The sequence below is a fragment of the Candoia aspera genome, chromosome 1 (assembly GCF_035149785.1).
Source record: "Candoia aspera isolate rCanAsp1 chromosome 1, rCanAsp1.hap2, whole genome shotgun sequence".
Taxonomy (NCBI): Eukaryota; Metazoa; Chordata; class Lepidosauria; order Squamata; family Boidae; genus Candoia; species Candoia aspera.
This window is the reverse complement of record NC_086153.1, coordinates 246,699,188-246,721,665: the sequence shown is the minus strand read 5'-3', so window position 1 is coordinate 246,721,665 and position 22,478 is coordinate 246,699,188. Positions and strand designations below refer to the sequence as shown.

The 22,478-nt window shown below is 40.3% G+C and overlaps 1 protein-coding gene across 1 annotated transcript in view; it reads left to right on the top strand.

Moving 5' to 3' along the window:
• Positions 1-1,669: 1,669 nt before the first annotated feature.
• INSC (INSC spindle orientation adaptor protein) overlaps positions 1,670-22,478 on the top strand; it is a 98,645-nt gene continuing 77,836 nt past the window's right edge. The window contains exon 1 of the mRNA XM_063293022.1: positions 1,670-1,736. Within this exon, the coding sequence (XP_063149092.1) occupies positions 1,708-1,736 (29 nt within the window). The 5' untranslated portion in view covers positions 1,670-1,707. The remainder of the gene's footprint in view (positions 1,737-22,478) is intronic.

Sequence of the window (22,478 nt, the reverse complement as noted above, 5' to 3'; positions counted from 1 at the left end):
TTTTTCTGCTTGACAGCTGCCATTTCTAATTGATGGAGTTTTTAAAGGTTAATAAAAGAACTCCAAGCAGCTAACAGAAATCTTGCAGAGTAGAAGCATGAACCAAAAAAGGAACTTCCATATTAAGCTTAATTATGTTCAGAAATAAATTCAGTCTTCACACTGTAGTTAGATGAAGAAAGATAGAGATAGCTTACTTTTTTTCAGTAGGTCTGGATACAGGTAGGTTCATAGTTGAAAGCACTTAGTCATCACTGGTTCTTTGGAGACACTTTCTATGTGGAATAGAAAGGGCGAGGAGCTGCATTCTGCAGTCCCCCTGCTTGCATATCTGCCCATGAGGTAATGGAGACTGTTAATCCCCAAGCTCAAGGAGGAGGAGGAAGTGGAAATCAGGTGACCCATGTGATATCCCACAAGCACAATAGAGATGCAGTTTGCTAGAGCAACCCCCTTATGCTTATGAGACAATGCTGAGTTGACCCCTGGTAATTCCAACACTAATCTCTTAGCATTGCCAGTTGTTATTTTTCCAACCATAAAACTAGTATTTTCCTACTTTTGCCTTTATAGCTCTATCTTTTTTCCTGGATCAAGTTTTGAAGTGGAGGTGATTTCCATGACATTGGAAACATTTCAAGTCCAGTTTCAAAAATGCAAGCAAACCCCATACCTACCACTGTTGTAGGTATTTGGTTCTTCAATCTATTGCAGCAAAAACAAGACAGTCACTAGTTTCCTTAAGGCGGTTTTTTCCACCTGGGTTTCCTCCAGATGTATTGGGACACTTCCAGATGACCAATCTTTCTCTTCCAATTCTTCTCATTCCAACATAAAAGGAACCTGAGACTAATTCAGGCTGTTATGACTGCTGGTAGATCTATTTCCCATCTCCCCATCCTGACAACAATTTGGGAGCTGGTTTCTTCCAAGTAGGATAGAAAGAAAACCCCCTTCTTTTTGGCTGCAAATTTACCAGTATGGGAAGCTACAGGTTGGTTTTCTATTATTTTCATGCCTTGTCAGTTTCAAAGAGAGAAACTGCTTTGAAACAGGAGTTAGCCACCCCCAGAAACAATGGAGATATATTGCAAAGCAAAGTCCTGGTCAAGATATTGTTCAATCACTGGGGAGTTCATTTACTACCAAAACTAGAGTTATATCTTCTTCTAGTAAGTGGTCATCACCACCACCCCCTCCACCCATGGTAAATGGCCGGAGAATGATGGAAGTGACATCACTTGGAGGCTATCAGGTTGGAAGATTTTCTCCAGATATTTAACCCCTTAGTCAGGAATGGGCTTACTGAGCAGAAGGCCCTCAGTAATGATTTGTCTCTTTATTGCCAACAAGAATGAAGCCATAAACAGAAGACTGTCCACAGAAATCAAAGCCCTTATATAGGTCTGTGATCCAGGGTTTAAATTCTAGGGATTTTCTTTATATTTTTCCTAGTCAATGGATGCTGGATGTTTTCTTGATGGGCTTGGAGGGCAGCTAGTCTATACTGACAGACCAGTTTTCTCTAGCCTAGAAACTGGGGTTCTTGCCTTGTCAGGTTCATCCCTTACAAAACAAGCAAAGAAATAGCGGCGCGTTGTATATAAAATCATCCTCTAGTCAAAGTTTCAGAATTATAATTTCAACTGTTCCCTTGCCTTTCAGGCTTTGGGCTGTGAGGATGCAGGCAAAAAAGCTGAGATAATCATGGCTTTCCTTGCTTTGGCAGTTCAACGGTAAGTGCTGTAGATAAATATCCTGCATTTTCTTTTTCTGAGATTTTGTATGTTTATTCATAACCTTAAAATGTGCAGCAATGAATGTATTTAAAGTGCAGATAATGGGAGACAATAAGGACAAAATAGGCATTAAGGAAAATCCATCTGCTAAAAATGATTACTGTTACAAAACTGCAAATAAAAAGGCAATTTTTAGGAGAAATCCACATAAAAATATGAATGGATTTTCATATAGAATGCTCTTCCACCCTGTTGCAGAAATTGGGAATCAAACTCATGCTCAGTTAAAGGGGAAATTGACTGACAGGAACACTGAGAAGAGAGCCCATCCATACTAGCCCATATGTGTCTAGTTCAGCATTTTATACTCTGATGAGTAGTGGCTTCCTAGGATTCAGGTAGAATCTCTTCTGAGCTGTACCTGGAGATGCCTGGGACTCTACCTGGCATTCTGTAGATATGAAGCATCCTCTCTGCTCCTGAAATGCTCCTTTGCCAATGTTTGATGGATTTTCTTCAAATAAAGCTCTAGTTGCATCAGGTACTAATTCTCAATTGTTGCTTTATAGGATGCAGCTCATGTTTAATTCCTTATGTTCCTCCTTCAAAGTATGACACATATATTTATTGCATGTATGTATGTATGTATGTAAATATGTGTGTGTGTGTGTGTGTGTGCAGGCATGTGTGTATGTATGCATATGTATCCTGCTGCAATCTGGCAACTCTTGGTGGCTCACATTATTGTGTCTAGTCTCTTCGTTCCTTGCTGCCAAAACTACAAATTATAGCTAACAAACAAACAGAAGAAATCAACCCCTTCTAAAAAATCTTTTCAATATTTTGGACCTATAGAGTGGTGATATGACTGGATAATAAATTGTTTGGAAAGGAAAGTGTAGATGAATATTTTTCTTTTTAAAATACTGGACTAATTGCAAGATGGTTCTGTCCAGAATGAAAAAGCTACGACATATCCAGAGGGAAAAAGCAACTCTGTGAAAGGTTACAGTTGGAAAGTAGAACAAAGCTGTTGGTGTCTATACTGATCACTCATAAGCATCACACACAACCGCTTTTGTGTAAGTAGTACAGTTAGGAAAATAAAGACTTTCTTTGCTAGCTGTGTGAGTAATAATGAAATTATGTGGACAGCATCGAAATTGGGCTGCATGGGGAATGAGATGCATTCTGTATATTAAACATTCTTAGTAACAGCAGTTAGAATAATAGGAATTCCATTATGTATGCTGAGCTTATGACACATAATTTCATTACGTTTCCAACGTCTAGCCCTACAACCTGATTGCAAGGAACAATGAGATCACCAAGCTCTCTTGTAAAATCTCATTTAGTCTTGAAATACCTTGGTGTGGACAAAGAAGAATAAGAGATATCCTTTCCCGTCTGATTATTCTACTACGATAGTGAAATCAATATCAAATAAGTGGTGGGATGAGAAAACGAATCTGTGCAATGGGAAATAAGTATACAATAGGAATGCTGTGATTTCCCTCTTTTGTAGAATTTTATTAGCTGGAGTGGCTGTTTCTCATCTTTTGAACTCTCCGCCTAGGTCAGGCTACTGTCTCTTTAGACACCTCCCTGGGCTCCTTTTCTGAAGAGTAATATAAAAATTATTTCAAAATTGTTCAGTCATTTGTTTGGCCATTCCGTCAGCCGTTATTCAGTCTGGCTTTTGGTGGATGAGCTGGTTTTAAAAAACAAGTTATTGACAGTGCTTATTTTTATTTACTTACTGAATAGATCTGTAGGTATGTTTTAGAAAAAAATGTATTAAATGTTACATTTCCTTAAGGAAGTGAAGTTGGAGTTGGAAGCCAGCGCTGTTGGCTGCATTAAGGGAGTTGGATTGTGGTGCCAGGTTTCTTTGTTTCAGTTTTTATTCTTTTTGGCTTTTATTGTTTGTATGATGTTGGTTTTATATAATTGTGGGGAGCTGCCCAGAGTTGTGGCTCTAAGATGGGTGGCTGTACAAGCCTTACAAATAAACAAACAAAAAAACAAATAAATATCTCCCAGTAGATTGCATATACTACTATTTTATTTATTATTTGCTTATTTTAGATATTTTTTTATCCCGCCTTTATTATTTTTATAAATAACTCAAGGTGGCGAACATACCTAATATTCCTTCCTCCTCCTGTTTTCCCCACAACAACAACCCTGTGAGGTGAGTTGGCAAGGAACTTGCTTTAAAAAACTATAACATTTAAAGAGTGGGTTAACATTGTAGACTATTTATTTATTTATTTATTTAATTTTCTTTATATTTCAAATTTCATCCCTTCCCATCTCCCTCAAAAGACTATACTGATGAGGGCCTTTTTGTTCCCCTCCCAGTCATTTTTAAAATATTATTTTAAGTACCTATCATGCAGGTAGGATATGTGTACAATTTTTTACTTTAGTTTTTTATTTCCGGGGGGGGGGCAGTCTATTTTCTATATGCTTTTTTGTGTGTGTGTGCCTTCAAGTCAGTGTTCACTCCTGTTGATAGCCTGGACAAGTCCCTGCAGTTTTCTAGGCAGCATTTTCCAAAGTGGTTTGCCATTGCCTCCTTCCTAGGGCTGAAAGAGAGTGACTGGCCCAAGGTCACCCAGCTCGCTTCATGCCTGAGGCAGGACTAGAGCTCACAGTCTCCCGGTTTCCAGCCTAGCGCCTTAACCACTACACCAAACTGCCCCTCTTTTTCATATGGTTAAGGCTCTTAGTGCACTTCATTTCTATCATTTTACTGCTTGGAGTGTGGCAGAAATTCATGCCACTGGTTTTTAGCAATTTGTTGCCAAATTTATTGACATGTTCCCTGGGGACTCTGGGGCTGCAAAAATGGGGATTTGGGACTGCCTCTGAACCATGGATTGCCTCCTTTTGCTATAAATAGATCAATCTGAATCTTTACTGATTCGGAAGGAAAACTTTTGGGATTCGATAGACTGTACATCCAACAGAGACAGTTCTAGGTAAAACTGGGCAGAAAGGAAAAGAGAAAAGAAAAGACAACTTAGCAATTAAATGGGGAAACTTGGGAAAATGAAAACATTCTTAAATTAACACCAGAATAACATAAAAGGGTGCAGGAAGAAGGATATTTCAGAAATGGGGTACAAACATCGAAAATGCCAGGAGAAGCATCTCATTATTTGAGTAGTCTAATTTGAGGCTGCAAAATGAAGTCAGTCCAGTTTAAAATATGTGGCTATTTGTGAGCTGACAGAAACCTGGGAGAGAATATAGGGCACGCCAGAAATACATTCAGATTTCCTGCTTCTCCCTATACTATAATCTCTCCTCCCTTTGTCCTACCATTTCCCCTTCCTTTGTTAGTTTTAAAGTTTGGACAAAGCTGCAAAAAAAAAAAAAAAGAGAACAATCTGCTTAAGGTCACCTCATGCATATTTATAGCTTCAAACAGTTTTCCAGAATATTACTTGAAATGGTCTGATAATTTATCACCGTAAGGAAGCTGTTTAAGACTATTGCCCCCTACATTAGTATCTGTTTGACCTCTAGCACTAAGAAAACTGTCTCAGGATGGCTTTCATTTTTTTGGATTAATGCACTACTATACTGAAGCCTTTGTATGTATGTGTATGTGTGACATCTAAGTGGATCATTGTGCCAATTACAGTAGATGTAAGAGATTCAAAGTTATCAGCCTTAGGAAGTAATTGAGGAAAGGTTTCAGCATCAGTCAGAAAAATATGTACTTAGAAGATCTATTTTGTGTTCAGAGCATTGCCAGTGGGGCTTATCAGCATGAGGTATCAGTGATGCAGTTATTTAATATTAACATCCCTCGTTTATACCAGTCTAAACTGTTTTCATCTGGAAGCCCACATTCCAGAGCAGGGAAGACAGTAGGAGACTTTTCGTTTAATGCAAAAAGCAGGTGGGTTTTGACCACAACCCAGAGGTGGCAAAAGGTAAACCACCACTATTGCTGCCATAAGCATCCCAAGAAGCATGAAGATCTTCACAATTGCTCTTTATTTCAAAAAAGACATTAATCCTGTTGCTGAATTGTGGGGTTGAAGCTCAGTCTTGAGGGTCTCAAAGAATTGCTCAAATCCCTGCCAATAACCTTTCAGGGAACAACAGGTGATGAGATACTGTAAAGGTAAAGGTTTCTTCCAGTTGAGCTAGCCATGCATTCATCAGGGGACAGCACCAAAAGTCCATATCACATGGTGACATGGGTGTGTTGGGCCCCGGTGGGCTGATGTAGCAGCAGGAGGACTCTTCCTCCTCCTCCTTACTCTTCTTCAGTTACAGATATTTTCTTTATTATTTTTTACTTTAAAAACAAGTAATTCCTTCCACAATTGTGCTATTAAAAAAAAAATCTGCCCAGGTTGGCAAGTGGGCAGCCTTAGAAAGTGAAATTAAAAATAATACGCTTGGCTCTCTACAGGCATACACAAATCTGTGAGATAATTAAATGTGGGACCTAAAACTAACTAGCTGCACTGGTGTCTAGTTTTGACCTAAATGAGCAAACCTTCATAGGGCAGGGCAATGGAATAACAACCTCTGCTTGGTACTCCATCAGTGTGGTTGCAGAGATGGCCTCTGGAGGAAGAAAGGACTTAATGTGCTGATGTCTGTAATAAAATGGGGGGAGTGAAACCTTTCTGTTGATGCTGCCCCCCCATCCAATATGGAACTCACAGGGACATCAAAATATCCCTTAAAATAATCCCACTGTGTTGCTGTTTTGATACTGCACTCTGCAACAGATGAAACAAGATACTGGCCTGCCAACAATGAACAATAGCTGAATGAGATTCCTTGGAGATAGATCATACTCATACTGCTATATATTATATGTATTATATCAGCTTAACTGTTTTACTAACCTTAATTTTTAATGGAACTTCTAGAGAAGGAAGTGGGGAGAAATAAAATCTTGCCGTCTCTTGAGAAATAAGAAAGCCATCTTGTATCTATTGATTTCAATATTATTTATGTGCTTTGTGCATGTTGGACAAATGCATATCTGGGGGAAGAGAAAGAAACTCTCCCATCTGGAGTAGCAGTTTGCTACAATGAAATAATTTACAGATCTTGTAATATATTTTACACAACTGACTGTCTCCATAGAGGAGTGAGTCTAATTTATATCCCTATATGAATTTAGAATAGAATAAAATAGAATAGCTTTATTGTCATTCCACTCTACACTATACACCAAGTGCATAATAAAATGAAATTTCGTTGCAGCTGGCTCACAAACACAATCAGACACTAAAAGAAAAATACCATAATTACTGTAAAATATACATCCTTTACACATTACACATTCCACTTAAAAAAAACTTATTGGGCATTCAGGAGTCTGACTGTTCTACATTGGATGCAGCAGAACCTGTCCCCAGAGGGTAACAAAGAAAACAGGCCATCATGAGGATGGGAGGAGTCCCTGACGACATTTCAAGCTCTGGACAGACAGCCTGTATGCGCTACATCCTGGATGAGAGGCAGTGAGATCCCGATTATCTTCCCCGCTGCCCTCACCACCCTCTGCACAGACTTCCTATCCGAGGCACTGCAGCCTCCAAACCAGATGGAAATACAATTGGTCAATACGCTCTCTACAGTGCCTCTAGAGAAAGTAAGGAGGATGGGAGATGGAAGATGTACTTTCCTCATCTGGCGCAAAAAATGCAGATGTTGCTGCACTCAGTTTACCAAAAATGCAGTGTTAAGAGACCAAGTCAGACTCTTCGTTATCTGCACCCTCAGGACTCCACAGCTATGTCATTAATAACGAGTGGAGTGCGGCTAAGCCGGTTCTTCCTAAAGTCAATAATCATCTCCTTGGTTTTTTCCACATTTAGAACCAGGCTGTTCATATTGCACCGCTCCACCAAACCCTTCACCTCCTCCCTATAAGCCCACTCACTGTCATCCCTGGTAAGACCCACCACCCTTGTATCATCTGCATATTTCAGAACAGAATTGGTGGTGAACCTGGCACAACAGTCGTGGGTCATCAGGGTGAACAACAATGGGCTCAGGACACAGCCCTGTGGGGAGCCGATGCTCAAAGAAATAGAGCTATTTCCAACTCGCACCGACTGAGACCTCTCAGTAAGGAAGTCAAGTAGCCAATTACACAAAGGAGTACTGAAGCCCAGAGAACCCAGTTTGTCCACCAAGTGCTGGGAACAATCGTATTGAGTGCTGGGCTGAAATCAACAAACAGCAATCACACATAGCTCTTCTTCTCCTCTAGATGTACCAAACTCGAACGAAGAACAGAGGAGATTGCATCCTTTACAGAGCGGTTCCGCCGATAAGCAAACTGAAGTGGATCAAACAATGGAGGGAGTCTGGAAACAATATAGTCCTTTATCAGTCTCTCAAAACATTTCATCACAATAGGATTGGGTGCTATCGGACGATAATCATTGAGACACGCGATCGTAGATTTTTTAGGCACAGGTATAATGGTTGCAGTCTTAAAACATATCAGGACCACAGCCTGATGCCAAGGAATATTAAATATGTCTGTGAAGACACTGGCCAGCTGTTCAGCACAGTCCCTCAGTACCTGCCCTGGGAAATTATCTGGGCCTGCTGCTTTCTGAATATTAATTTTTCTTAGGGTCCTCCGAACATTGACTGTATCAAGGGTCTGTGCCTGCTCGTCAGGATGGGATACAACCTTCCATACAGGAGTATTGTTAAGTGCTTCAAACCTACTAAAAAACCTATTAAGAAAATCTATATTCTCCTCACATGATGTCGGAGTAGCCTTATAATCTGTAATAGTCTGAACACCCTGCCACATGCACCTGGTATTTGTAGGATCGTAAAAAAAATTCTGAACTTTCTGACTACAAGCCTGCTTTGCTGTTCTTATAGCCCAGTTAGGATCAGCTCTAGCTGTTCTGAGTGCCTAGATTTCACCAGATTTAAAAGCAGCATTCCTCGCTTTCAGCTTCACCTGTACCTCATGAGTCATCCAAGATTTCTGATTCTCCCATATGATGATGTTCTAGTAACACAGACATCCTCCATACACTTCTGGATATGTGTAGTTACAGATGAAACGTATTCCTCCAGACTCGTATGTTGATTGTTCGTTGCAGCTTCTCTAAACCTGTCCCAGTCTGTACTCTCAAAACAGCCTCGTAATGCTTCCATTGCTCCCTCGGGCCAAACTCTCGCCTGCTTCACAATTGGTTTTTTGTGCTAGTTAACAAAGGCCTGTATGCTGGGATTAGCATTACAGTAAGATGGTCTGAGGAACCAAGATTGGGGCAGGAAAAGCCTTAAGTGCATTCTTGATATTAGAATAGGCTAGGTCCAATGTGTTTCTTATCCTGGTTGCAAAATCCACATATTGATGGAAATGGGGGAGGCCTGTTTTCAAGTCAGCCTGATTAAAGTCCCCAACTACAGTAAAAACGCCCTCTGGGTGGATGGTTTGCAGGTCGCTGATGGTGCGATAAAGGACCTTCAAGGTCTCCTTTGTATTTGCAGAGGGGGGCATATGCACAGCTGTAATAACAACAACAGTAAATTCCCTGGGCAGATGAAAAGGTCTACATCTGATAATCAAAAACTCCCCATCAGGTGATCCTTGATTGTCCTCCTACCCACGGACCTCAGAATAGGGAAAACAATGCTACAATGAGAGAAAGCAACCAAAAGGCAGGTTGAGGTTAAAGTTCTGCCCATGGGAAATTGAGGTGAGATGAGAGATCCTGCCAAGAGGAGAAGGGACTTTCCAAAAGCTCTGCAGAGCTATAGTACTTTGAACAAAAAGTCTTGGTGGGCTTCTGTGGACACAGCATAGAACATAGCAGTAAATGGATTCAGCTGCCAATCTCATGAGGGTAGAAAGGTTTGGTTGATTTAAAACTGCCACAAAAATGCCAGGCTCTGTACTGCTGCTGCAAGTGAACAAGGTCTTCCTGTCTGCCAAAAGATTCTTCTGGCTGCTCTTGTAAAAAAAAAAAAAACCCAACAAGAAACCACTGTCCTGTTTCTGGTTGGAACCAGCACTCAGCAGCTGAAGGCATTTCCTGGAACACCACTGAAGTTCTTCTGTTGTTCGAATCTGTAGAAGTTTTGCCTCCTTATGAAATGTTCTCCTCAGCTTTTCAGCCATCATTTCCTTTCACGGTGGTTGTTGAGTTTGGCGTGTGCTCCAGGTATATTTGCTAATTGTTGTTCTGCCTGGTTGCCTCTTCAATAGCACTAGATGACTATATCACAGTCTAGGTCAGGAAAAGTTTAATGGGGCTCGACTTCTCGACGTTTCAGTTATTTTCTGCCTTCACACTTCGTGTGAACCCAACTATTTTATTTTGTAAAATCTGGTTTATGGCTTTTTAAAAACAAAACAAAACAAAACATGATTTAGTATGATGTGTGACCTCAACCCATGATGCTGCTTCTGCTTTCACATTTGTCCTGGGAAGATTTACAGATCAATGGCCCAGAATTGCCACTAGATAGCTGTATCTTCTGTGATGGATCCCTTTTCCAACTTACTCTACTTCCAATCTTCTACAAATGGAATATAAAATAAAATAATCCATGCCTCTCTGGATGCGTGAAAACACTTCCTTCAGCCTGAATCCTTCCAGCTGTTTTAACTATCAACACCCATTAGCTGTAGTCTGAGAAACTGCATCACTGATTTTATGTCAGATCACAGAATTCATACAGCTCTGACCATCCAAATGGAAAGGAGAGGGAAAAAATGTGGCTGCACAGTGGAACCAAATCTGTACCAGGTCACATTCTATGATGGAGTGAACTGTTTTAAAAAAATGTGAGGACAAGAAGTGAGGTATGGGGTTTCTGGCAGTAGAAGCCTCTAGGAAGGGCCATAGAAGCACAAGAGACAATCCTTTTCAGTTCATTCTCAATCATATGAATTAAACCAGAGCCTCACAGGTTCTAAGTTTAAATTGGGGTGGAAGTGGTTGTGGAAGCCGTGATTCCAGGCTTTCCTGCAGCCACAGCAGCACTAAAAAGCAGGCAACAAGCCCAGATACCAGATGGAAGGGGTGGTTCCACAGCAGACTTGATGGGCTAATTTGTTCTGTGCAATTAACACAGCCAACTTCTGATACTAACTCTAGGTATTTGTTACCGTCATAAATCCTGAACTGTAGTAACAAACATGTTGCCAGCTGCAAACTTTCTGCTTAGAGGATGAAACCATGAAAGCTTCCTTTTCAGGCACTCTAGAGAAAAATAATCCAAGAGATTGGTCAGGTTTCAGTCCAAGGTTCCACCAAGTAATCCAAGGAATCAAAAGCAGGATACCGATAGGGATGCAGGCAGGCAAGGGGGTGGAAAGAACCATCATTGCTTTGATGTAGCCCTGACTTCCAACTTGGATAATTTGCTGAGTCACACTCCTTTCTTTCAAGTAGACAGCGTGACGTTCTTTGCTCTTCTTAACTTGCGAGATATTGATGGGCTGGCTCAGGTCCTGCATCAGCTGGCTCGGCCTGCCCTGCGTTTCCCCCATGTGTTTTCTTCAGCTAGTTCCTGTGGTGCAGACTGAGACTCAGACTGGTCAAGCTCTTCAACTGCTGAAGGCGGTGCAATCTGACAGCTCAGACTGATCTCTTAACATCATTGTAGCTCAATAAACTACTGTCCCCAACCACGCTGCCTCAAGCCTCCTTCTCCATGCTCCATGGATTGTCCAGATGGGAGTCTGTCTTCTATTTTCATGCTAGAACACCTGTGAGGAACTGGTAAGTAGCCTTGTGGATGAGCCTACTAAGGGCAGGCAAGAACCATTAATAAGGATGCACTGTCTTTCTCTTCAGTCCAAGGTTTAAATAAAGCTGACCGTCCGGTTAGACAGTGTTAAGCTTACCATCTATTCGGAATGGCTAATGTCATCCAAGGCTTCTTATTTCTAAATGTCCTTTGAAGCCTTTAAAGAGAACATTTCCCTTTCTGCCACAGACCTCATGATGTGGGCTAGCTATATAAATAAGGGGTCATAGTCCCACTATTTATTTCAGCCAATGGCATATGGCTAATTTCATGAGAATGTTACTTTTTCCGCTTCTTAGAAATTGGCAAGTGTTCTGTATCCTTTCAACTGTATCAAATATTACACTGTGGACATCAAATGAGATTGCAAATAGTATGTAAGAGTATTAATTAAACTAAGGCTTCATGCAGAAGTATGGGGCCCTGTACTGACAACAGATTTGCAAATGTAGCCAGTCTACACAAAGAGCAGGTACAACTGATTAATAATAATGCTCTCCAAAATATATTTTCTAGTTCCCATTCCTTTCAGTTTTCAGAGGGGCCCAATATAATTGGACCTTTTGAGGTAGTCAAGAACCAAGAACACTGAACAGATTTTCCTGTTCTATCACTCCTCTTCTAAAGTAAAGGGACATATTTTCTGTAATGAAACACTGCTACAAAGAAGGTTTTCAGAGCCTGGGCTACAACTCAAAGAATTCCTTAGGAAAAAAAGAGTAAGAAATCATTTTCTTTTGTGATCTGGAACCTCCTCCCTGTGGGATAGGAGGACTTTTAAAAAATGAAAATAGCATCTGGACAGCTTCATGAACTAATAAAAAGCAGTTTGTGCTAAATATATTTCTAATTTCAAAATGCAGGTGTATTGCACATGGTAGGCATATGGCAGGAATCTGTACACTTACGAAGCTCATTGTTTTGTACAGTCAGAACACCTTTCAGCCTACCTAAATAGGCAGGGACTCTTAAGACAGAGGAGGGATATGCATAGCGAAGAAGCTGGAAAATAGAAAAAGAAATCAGACAGGCACAGGACACATTATGATCAAGCAGACAGTCTGGGACACAGACAGGCCGGACTGCAGACGCTGTGTGGATAAAAGGGTAGGGGACAGAAACAGAGCAGCTGGCTTTAGGAAAACAGTCATAATTGACAAATGAGCACGGCAAGAAGACCTCAAGAAGATAGACTGGCACACCTAGGTTGTAATAGAATTTCACTACCGATGCTGTAAGGAGTAGGCTTGGATTTCTCACCCCCAGTGGAAGATGAATGCTTGCAGGAACAAACTCTTGCTTATGTTTGTCTTTCCATTAAAAAAATCTAATTTACTTTTGAAAATATATTGGACTCTTGGGCCCCTTGGCTTTTCCTTTCCTCTCACAGCAAAAGCATGCTACATGCTCACAGCAATACAGGGTTTTCTGTAAAGGCTGTTCCTTCTTTGCAATGCTTTCTGGAATGAAACACCACTCTGAGTTGGCAAATTTATGTTCACTTTTCAATAATAATAATAATAATAATAATAATAATAATAATAATAATAATAATAAAAACTTCCTGGAACAGAAATCTGCACAACAGAGCACATAATAAAACTGATTGGATTTTCAGTGATCTTTACATTCCTAGACACAGCATGAGCCGAGAGGTTCAGGCTAAGAGATGGCTACATTTGATCTTGTATCATGTTAAGCCAGAGTTCTGAAGAATGCTGGTTTGTTGTGAACAAGCTCAAGTTTTCCTTCTTGGTTTGTGCTGCTAAGGGGGAATATATAGCTAAAAGAACTTTGGAAGGACATAAAGCCCCTGATTCGCACACACTGCTAAACAAACCAGAGGAGCTGAGTGGGACTGATGGAGCAGCAGTGTTGCCACATCTGCTCTCCAGATTAAATTTAGCCCAAGTTTTGAAGTACATTTGTTAAAGGAATCTTTTCACTTTGGCACATAGCACATCTTGGCAATATATCCTTTGACTCATACCTGCAGTAGTGGGTTTGCACAAAACCTGCTTTATAAATATAAACATGCCCCCCCATCACATGCAAATGATTTTTTTTTGGAAATTTGCTTACATAAGTTTTAATTGAATTACTTCTATGGGCATCCTTGCTTACAGGGTGAAGCATTCATTCAATGACTAGAAAAGGAAAATGGTTTAATCCATAAGACAACCTACAGTACGGTTATTTATTTATTTATTTGAATTTATTATAGCCACCCAACTCCAATGGACTCTATACTACTTAATGTAGACAATGTAAGTCAATATAGATTGATTATGTGCCATCAAATCAATGTTGACTTGCAACTACATAGATAGATTTTTCTCCATGACAGTCTGTCCCTAACCTCCCTCTCCGAGTGTCTGGGGGCTGTGGGGGCCTGGATGGGGAACAACAGGCTTCAACTGAACCCTGGTAAGACTGAGTGGCTGTGGGTTAATGGTTCTTCTGTATCCGGGACATTAACATCTCTGGTTCTGGATGGAGTTGCACTGCCCCAGACAGACCCAGTGCGTAACTTGGGGGTCCTCCTGGACTCACGGCTCCTGCTCAAAGAGCAGGTGGCAGCCATGGCCAGGAGAGCCTTTGTGCAGCTACGTGCTGTGCACCAGTTACGCCCCTTCCTGGACCAGGAGGCCCTTCAAACAGTCACTCATGCCCTTGTTATCTCTCAGATAGACTATTGCAATGCGCTCTACATGGGGCTACCCTTGAAAAGTATCCGGAAGCGTCAGCTGGTCCAGAATGCAGCTGCGTGAGCTGTTTTTGGTGCCCCCAGATGGGCACATGTAACACCACTGCTGCGCGAGCTGCATTGGGTAACAGTTTGCTTCTGGGTCCAATTCAAGGTGTTGGTTATCACCTTTAAAGCCCTACATGGCATGGGACCAGGTTACCTGAGGGACCGCCTCTTCCCCATTACATCAACCCGTCCCACCCGATCGTGCAGAGACGGCATGCTACAGACCCCGTCTGTAAAAGAATTTCATCTGGCGGGGTCCAGGAAGCGGGCCTTCTCCGCAGTAGCTCCTGCCCTGTGGAACATGCTGCCCCCGGAGGTGAGATTGGCCCCATCGCTCCTGGCCTTTCAGTGGAATCTGAAGACCTGGTTCTGCCACCTCGCTTGGGGTGGAGAGGGGAATAGAGTTACATGGGGATGGTTGTTATAGACCACTCCTCCCACACTTGGACTGTTTTAGATGTTTCATCGCTTGGATTTTTTATTTTTTATTTATAGTATTTTTACTGTATTTTATTTTTTGTATTATTCTGATGGTTTTAATCACTTGTTGTAAACCGCCCAGAGGCCTCCGACGGGAGGAGATGGGTGGGGATAAATTAGATAAACAAACAAATAAATAAACCTGGTCCTTCAGGTCTCCCGATGGTATACCCATCACCATTGTAACTGAGTCCATCCACCTTGCTGCTGGTCATCCTTTTCTTCTCTTTCCTTCCACCTTTCCCAGCAATAGAGCCTTCTCCAGAGAGCTGGGTCTTTGCACAATATGTCTGAAATAGGATAATTTGATCCTGGTCATTTGAACCTCGAGGGTGAACTCTGGGTTGATTTGTCTGATGATCCATTTGTTTGTCTTCTTGGCTGTCCATGATATTCTCAAGAGTCTTTTCCAATAACCCCAAATAAAAACTGTGCATGATTAAGGCAGGGGCTTTGAGTGTAATGACATTGGAGCTGCTGGCTTCAAGGAAGGCAAATGGGATACTGTAACAAAAAAATTTCTTAATGCCTGTGAAGACTTCTCCTTTCTTGGTCTGAGGTCACAACTGCAATAACCCCAAAGTCATACTGGGTATCCAGGAGCCCTTTTGCAGTACTGGGTTAAAGAAAGAGAAAGGGAAGTTCTTCCAAGATAATTTTACAATGATCAGACAAGGATCACAGCAGTAATTTAAGATACTTGCCAGTTAAGTTTTCATTGCCTTCTTGTATTGTAAGTGTTCAGATTCTCTCAGGTTGAACTCCACTGGATACAATGTGGTGCAAAAACTCACCCAAGAAATGCCAGCAACTGAAGCGGACCCATCAATCATTTTTCTATTTCCAAAGTTAGCAGGTTACAGTGAGTGCTTTATCTTTTGCAACAGATGAGCCAAGAGCAGGAGCCCCAAGGTTATGTAGGTCTTAAACAGAATAATGTTCACAGGCTGTTTGTGCATTTGCAACTATGAAGATTTCAATCCAAGAAGAAATTGCTTTACAAGTGATAAGGATGCAAGATCACAGAAAGGAGGCATGGGTATTATTCTAAGTGTCAAGACACTACATTAACATTCTTTAAAATGTAACATGAAATATGAGAGGTGCCAAAACTCTAATTGTTCTTTTAACAAGCTGGCCCTGTTCCTAGCTGTGGAAGAAGTAGAGATAAGAAGGCAGCCACCCGCATTCTTGAGTCTGTTGCATCTCACTAAAAGTATAAATTCTATGGGGTCATTGGCAGAGCATCGCCACTGCAATAAACAATTCTACAATTCTCCAATTAAATCTGCAGCTATGGATAAATAACAGCTATGATGTAGAATACAAAGCATGCATCAGTGGTTATTTATTCCTCCACAGCAACCATGTTGATTTCTTAGCCACAATGCATAAGTGGTTTGCCATTGTCTTCCACAGGTTGCTTTTGCAACTTGCCAGTCCAATCTACAGCCTTGGTTTCTCTTGGTGGTCTCCCATCCAAGTGCTTACCATATCTTTCTGCCATTGTTTAAATAGTACATCAGTTGTCAGAATAGGATTGAAATTACTGAAGGATTTTGCTTAAATGGCCATTGTACTTCCTTCAGGATTTCTAGGCAAAACTTCAGTTCTCAGGTGATTTTGCCACCGAAGGCTTGCTGTTCTGTGAATGGGAAAATCCATTTCAAGGCAATGCATACTGCCTTTAAAACATCAAAATAACACTGTCTTTTGCTTCAGTGGATTATTTTTGCTCTCATTTAAGGATGTCTACATCATAGGTTGTGAAGACAATTGAATATGGGAGGGTAGACAATTGAGGCAGAGGGCAGCATTTTTTAAAAAATTATTCCTTACCATTCCTTGACCGACAGGAAGCTCTGGCATGGGCTGGTCCATGAAGTCACGAAGAGTCGGAAGCGACTAAACAAATAAACAACAACATTCCTTACCAGCAAAAAAATATCCCAGCTGCAGCTGCTCTTGGCAACAACCACCCCAAAATTAGCTGGCCTGTTTTCTACCAGTAAGCAAGAAATGAGATGTACATTCATAGTATCTGGGCATAGCCAGTGACATTGCTATGCAAGTCCTGCCCCACAGCGGGGTCACAACACAGGCATGCATGTAAAGGAGGGGCATGCATGTGAAATCACTATAAGGCAGGGCTTGTCACAACTTGTTATAACTGTGCACCCATTGGAGAGGTATTAGCTCATCCTTCCTCCCAGATCCCGAGGTTAGCTTAATTAGATAAAATAATAAAAAAATTGCCATCATGCCAACAACAGTACTTTTGAAGGCTTCCCACCATATGCCATGTACATCCTCAGACAACACTTAACTGGTTACATATGGGTTGGAGGCAGTCCTTAGATCACGCTGGCCAGGGAATTCTGGGAGTTGAAGTCCACACATCTTAAAGTTGCCAAGGTTGAGAAACACTGCTTTAGATAAGTGAAACTGGCACCTCTACTATACGTTGCATACACTGGATAGTTCCTAACTGAGCTTTCAGAGAATTAAAGGGTTCTGTCCACCCACAGAAACTGGTTAATTCAGCAGAGGGTCTTACAGGAATCCTTCTATTTTCAGAAGGTTGAAGAAGCTGCAAGATGGAAAGGTACTATCAGCATCAGCAAAATCATGTCCTGAAGAGAGCTCAGTTCAGGAGCGAACTCCTAGTGGAAGTACAACTGTGGAGCCAAACTGATGATATCTTTGTCAGAGCTGATGCAAATCTGTATTGCTTTGATGAAATTAGGATGGGGTGCAGAGTATAATAGGCTTTCTGGTGGATGCATACAAGTTGTTGCAGAAAGTATCTTAGATTGTATACCTTACTACTTAGACCTTTGTGCAATTGCAGCAAAGCCTAACAAAGTACATTAATATTCATCAGGTTTAACTGCAATGTTAGGCAAATGTCCCTTTATTCAACTTGACTACAGGTATTAGAGGAGGACTAGATCACTACTTTCCAGCTTTTTTTAAAAAAAAGTGTTGAAATTAGCGGTATACATATACTGGAATCTGTTTGCATAAGACTGGTTCACAGTTCTTGCAAAAGATATCTCTCCCATTATTGCCATCTGCTTTTCAGAGAGAGAGGAGAATGTGCCAAAAAAAAAAAAAAAGGAAAAAGGGGTATTAGAGAGAAAATAGCCATTTCCACCCATTTTAGGCTCTAAAAACATCCATTCTCCCCCTACCACATGGCCCTGAACAAATTAACCCTGAGGGAATGCAGCTTTCATTCAGCAACATGCACAGAGAGGGTGAAAATATAAAAAATGGTAGGTGCAAAGCAATCAGGACTGGATGGGGATGCTATGCCCACTGTCTTGCAGATTTTGACACCCCCTCCTGCTGAACACCTCTGCTCTCAATGCACAAATACATTGTCTACCACTAGGCTGTTTTTTTTTAAATATGAGAAATAGGCTGCAAGTAATTAATATATTTACCTTTGAGTGTCACGTATCTAATGGCAAAGACCAATTATTTGCCTGCGCTCTGTTGGTAAAGGAAAAACCTGTTCTGACATGCAATGCTGTTCTGGTGGAACCTGTGTATAGGATTGAAAGCTAGGACACAATATGGGTTTTTGTCTCCTGATTTCACTAGATGGTTTCAGAGAAGCTATCTTCTTTCCTCCTCAGCTTTGTCCACATGTCACTTAAAAGGAGCTATGAGTAGGTTGTATTATGCATGTACTACATTATACTGACCTTGCCAAAAGAACTGCAAGGATTTGTCCGGGCAGTCTCCGAGAATTGGACACGATTGAATGGATTAAAAAACAAAAAGAAACTGAAATGTTATTAATACCCTTGAAATACCTTTTTAAAAAAAATAATAAACCATCAGTGGTGGCATAAACTGGCAGTGATGGTCTCAGTGGTTATCAGCACACTGGATGCCATTCCCAAAAATCTTGGACAGCACTTGGAAAATATGCGCATTGACAAAATTTCCATCTGTCAATTAGAAAAGGTCACACTGTTTGGATCCGCACATATACCATGCCAATACATTATGACATCCTAGGTTCTTGGGAAGAACTTGATGGGAATGAAGGCCAAGACCAGCTAAAGAATTGACAGCTGTGATTTCATGTTGTTATGAATAATAATAATAATAATAACCACCAATATGCAAGAGATGAATCCATTCAGATCTTGAGAGGAGGAGGAGGAGGTGTGAAAAGTAAGATACAGATAATTTTTATCTATGATCCATACCTTATTAAAGACTGTATCTTTCTCCCTTATTGCCTACCTGAGCTCCTTTTCATCTGTGAATCTGATAAACTATTGAATAGCTATTCACATCACAATTTTTAAATGAGGTCATTTGCTCTTTCTGTATAAAAATACTTTTATCCTAGATAGTTCATAATGAAGATCCTTGTGTGTCTTTTGTCCACATTTTCTTACTTACATATACATTTTTAATTCAGTATTTTAAATTCCTGTTTATCCTCTTAATTGTCCATTCAGAAGCCTCCTTGAGTTCAATGAGAATTCCTACATAAGTGCAGCTTTAATTTGATCCTCCATTGGAGGGGAAGGTCTTACGATCATTTTTTCAATTATCTCTATCAAGTAAGATCACAAGAGAGCTGGCAGAAGAGCCTCCTACCTTTTCTTAAGGGTGTCGGTGTTTTAGCTTTTGACAAACACAGCTATCATTTTATATGTCTTGGCCTCCAATTTCTCCTTTTCATTTATTTGGTATCTCTCAGGTGTGTTGCATCTGTACTTCATAATATTCTATAGAAACAGGAATGATGCATCATTATCATGCCACTGTCATAGTTTCTCATCCTGTTTTGTACAACTTAGAACATAAAATGAGTGTAAGAAATAGAAACCAGCGTGCTTTTATTTACAAAGCTGTTGCAGGAACACCCTGCCTTCTTGATGGGGAGCTGATGAACTTTGATATCTGTGGCTCCTTCCACCCATGCAAGAAATCTGCATGCCGGTTGGAAACGTATTAAGTTACTAAGGGGCTTGTGGCTGAGCTGAATATTTATATGTAATTGAGACCTCTGCATAAGGCTCATGCATGAAGAACTGCAATTTTTGTGATGGGGGTGGCACTTGTTTTGGCACATTGTGATCACACAGAGGTGAGTGACCTGTGGCCTCCAGGTTGCATGTGGCTCCCCAGCACCCCAACAACAAAATGGCCATTGATTTGGGGAGTGTTGGGGGGGATTAAGTGTACTGGTTTGCCCCCCAGAGATCTCCTGCTTCCATTCCCTCCCTTTCCTGCCATCTAATGGTTGTCTGCATTTTCGCAGCAAAAATGGTAGCTGTAAATAAGACCAGAATGAAAGAAAACTTCGAGAAATTGATAAGAAATTGAGAAATCAATAAGAAGGGAACAGTAAGAGATGGATTTGAGTAAAATGTTGTCATTATGCGGATATAAAAAGAAGGCCAAATGTCACATTATTAATGTGAAAAAAGCTACAGTGGGAAGGAGGCATAGGTATAACCCAGTGTTTTTCAACCTCAGCAACTGTAAGATGTATGGAGTTCAATACCCAGAATTCCCCCAGCCAGCATTAAAAAAAAAAATCAAGATGGTAGCCATGATGGTGCGATTTAAGTGATACACACAAAAAACAGACAGAACCAACTGCATCATTGTGGCCACCATCTTGACTTTTTTTTACCATATCCTGCAGACATCCCTGGCTATGTTATATTATGGGAATTGTAGTCCAAGCCACCTTGAGGATACCATGTTCTATTAGTTATGACACTATCATCTGTAAGCCAGGAATGTGTGTTTGCATGCTTGTCTGCATCTTCAAAACAAATCACATGTGATTCCAAATCACCCACCACTTTTTTGAGCTGCAGGCTTTATTATATAAATGCCCCTGTTTTTATATAGACATGACTACAATTCACTGTACTTTATACTTTATATATATAAATCAGTGTACTTTTAAAACAATTGATAGTTTTCATAGCACATTTGCTTAAGATAAAAGTAGACCGAGATATAAGCGAAGCAATGTTTTATCCTGATAGTTTTGTTCTTGGTGAAGTGGTCCCCTAAGAGAAAATGCTACATATTAATATTTAGTGCAAGAGTATACATTTCATCTTGAGAATATATTTAACCCAAGACAATAGGATCCACTATTATTCTGGTTCCAGAGATCCTCTTCTTGTATAATAATGCAGATTATTCTTTAATCTCAAAACAGTAATTATCAAAGAGCAATTAGGCAATTACTATTTTTGTATACTCTATTGTTCTTCTAAAAATCATGGTTTGTATTCCATAAGGCTAAGGAATATTGAGAGCCAGTTTAGACCATGATTTCTAGTCCTGCCTTAGGCTTGGTGACTTTGGGCCAGTCACTCACTCTCAGTCCTAGGAAGGAGGCAATGCCGAACCACTTCTGAAAAACCTTGTCAAGAAATATGCATGTATGTATGTATATATGTATAGTCTGTATGTGCTTATGAATAATAGAAATTCAATACAGTACTTTATTTCTGTTTAAAATTCACTGAGAATAAAATTTTGATTCCTTTTGTGAAGAAAAATGGGTATGCTTTATTCTACTTATGCCCTCCAAACCTTGGGGTTCATTTTAAACAAGTTGTAATATTTTCCTACCTTGATGAAAGATTTGTCTTGTGCTGCTCATTCTTTTTTCTCTGTTAATGTTATATATTAACATTAACCTGTTTTGTACTATACTGTGGCTACAATTCTAATCTCTAAGTGCAGCCTCATTGAAATGAATGTTATTTATTTATTTATTTATCTGAAGGGATTTAAAAACTGCTTTCCCTTCAAGTTCAACTTAATTGATTTTTTTTAAAAGTGAGGTGCTGGTGACCAGGTGACTTCAGGAGGTGGGTTGTTCAGTAGAATCTCTCTTCTCCTGAACCAACTCCATCTTTCAATCTCTGCTTGTCTTCATGTGGAAAAAATAGGGAATAATTGCTCCCTCTTTTCTTCAGAGAAAGAATGAATCCCCATTCAGGGCTCATAAAAAAAGAGTTTGAGTTCTGAGCTTGTTATCTCTAATCAGTAGCTGACCAGGAAATAATATACTTTTAGCTCTAGAGGGAGAACCCATTAGCACCGAGTGATGAAGCATCTTGAGCTTTGTGGGGGGATAAATCTTAAGGAAGAGCAGCCAAAAATAAGAGACAGGATTTGCAGGGAGAGGCAGGGACAAAGGCAACACTAGCTAAGGCTGGACTTTTGTGGCCAAAATCCAGGGCTTTACTGACTGAAATATTCAAATGACCACTAAACAAGCAACAATAAACAAGTTCAGCCTTAGGATCTCAGCTGACTTGAAATAGCTGGCATCCAAGTAGATGACTGCAGCATATTTTCTTCTGATTTAAAAAAAAAAAAACATTTCAGGTTTAGGAAGCCAGGCAAGTACAGTAGTTACAGATTATTATATAATGACTTTTAAAAATCCCCACCTCCTAAAAATTGTCATATTCCAAGTGAAATACATAGTCTTTTAAAAACCTATCCCTTTGTCTCACGAGTAAATGTACTTAGCTGTAACACTGCTAGTGGATCAGATGGAGGAAATGTCATTACCTTATTTGAACTTTATCCAGTTTCTCCATGCTTGACATAAGGAAATTAATAAGGGAAATGCTGAAGGATAAATGTATCTTAAAAATCAAGATTCTGGAGTTCCCTTAGAGATCCACATCATCTCTGATTTTGGA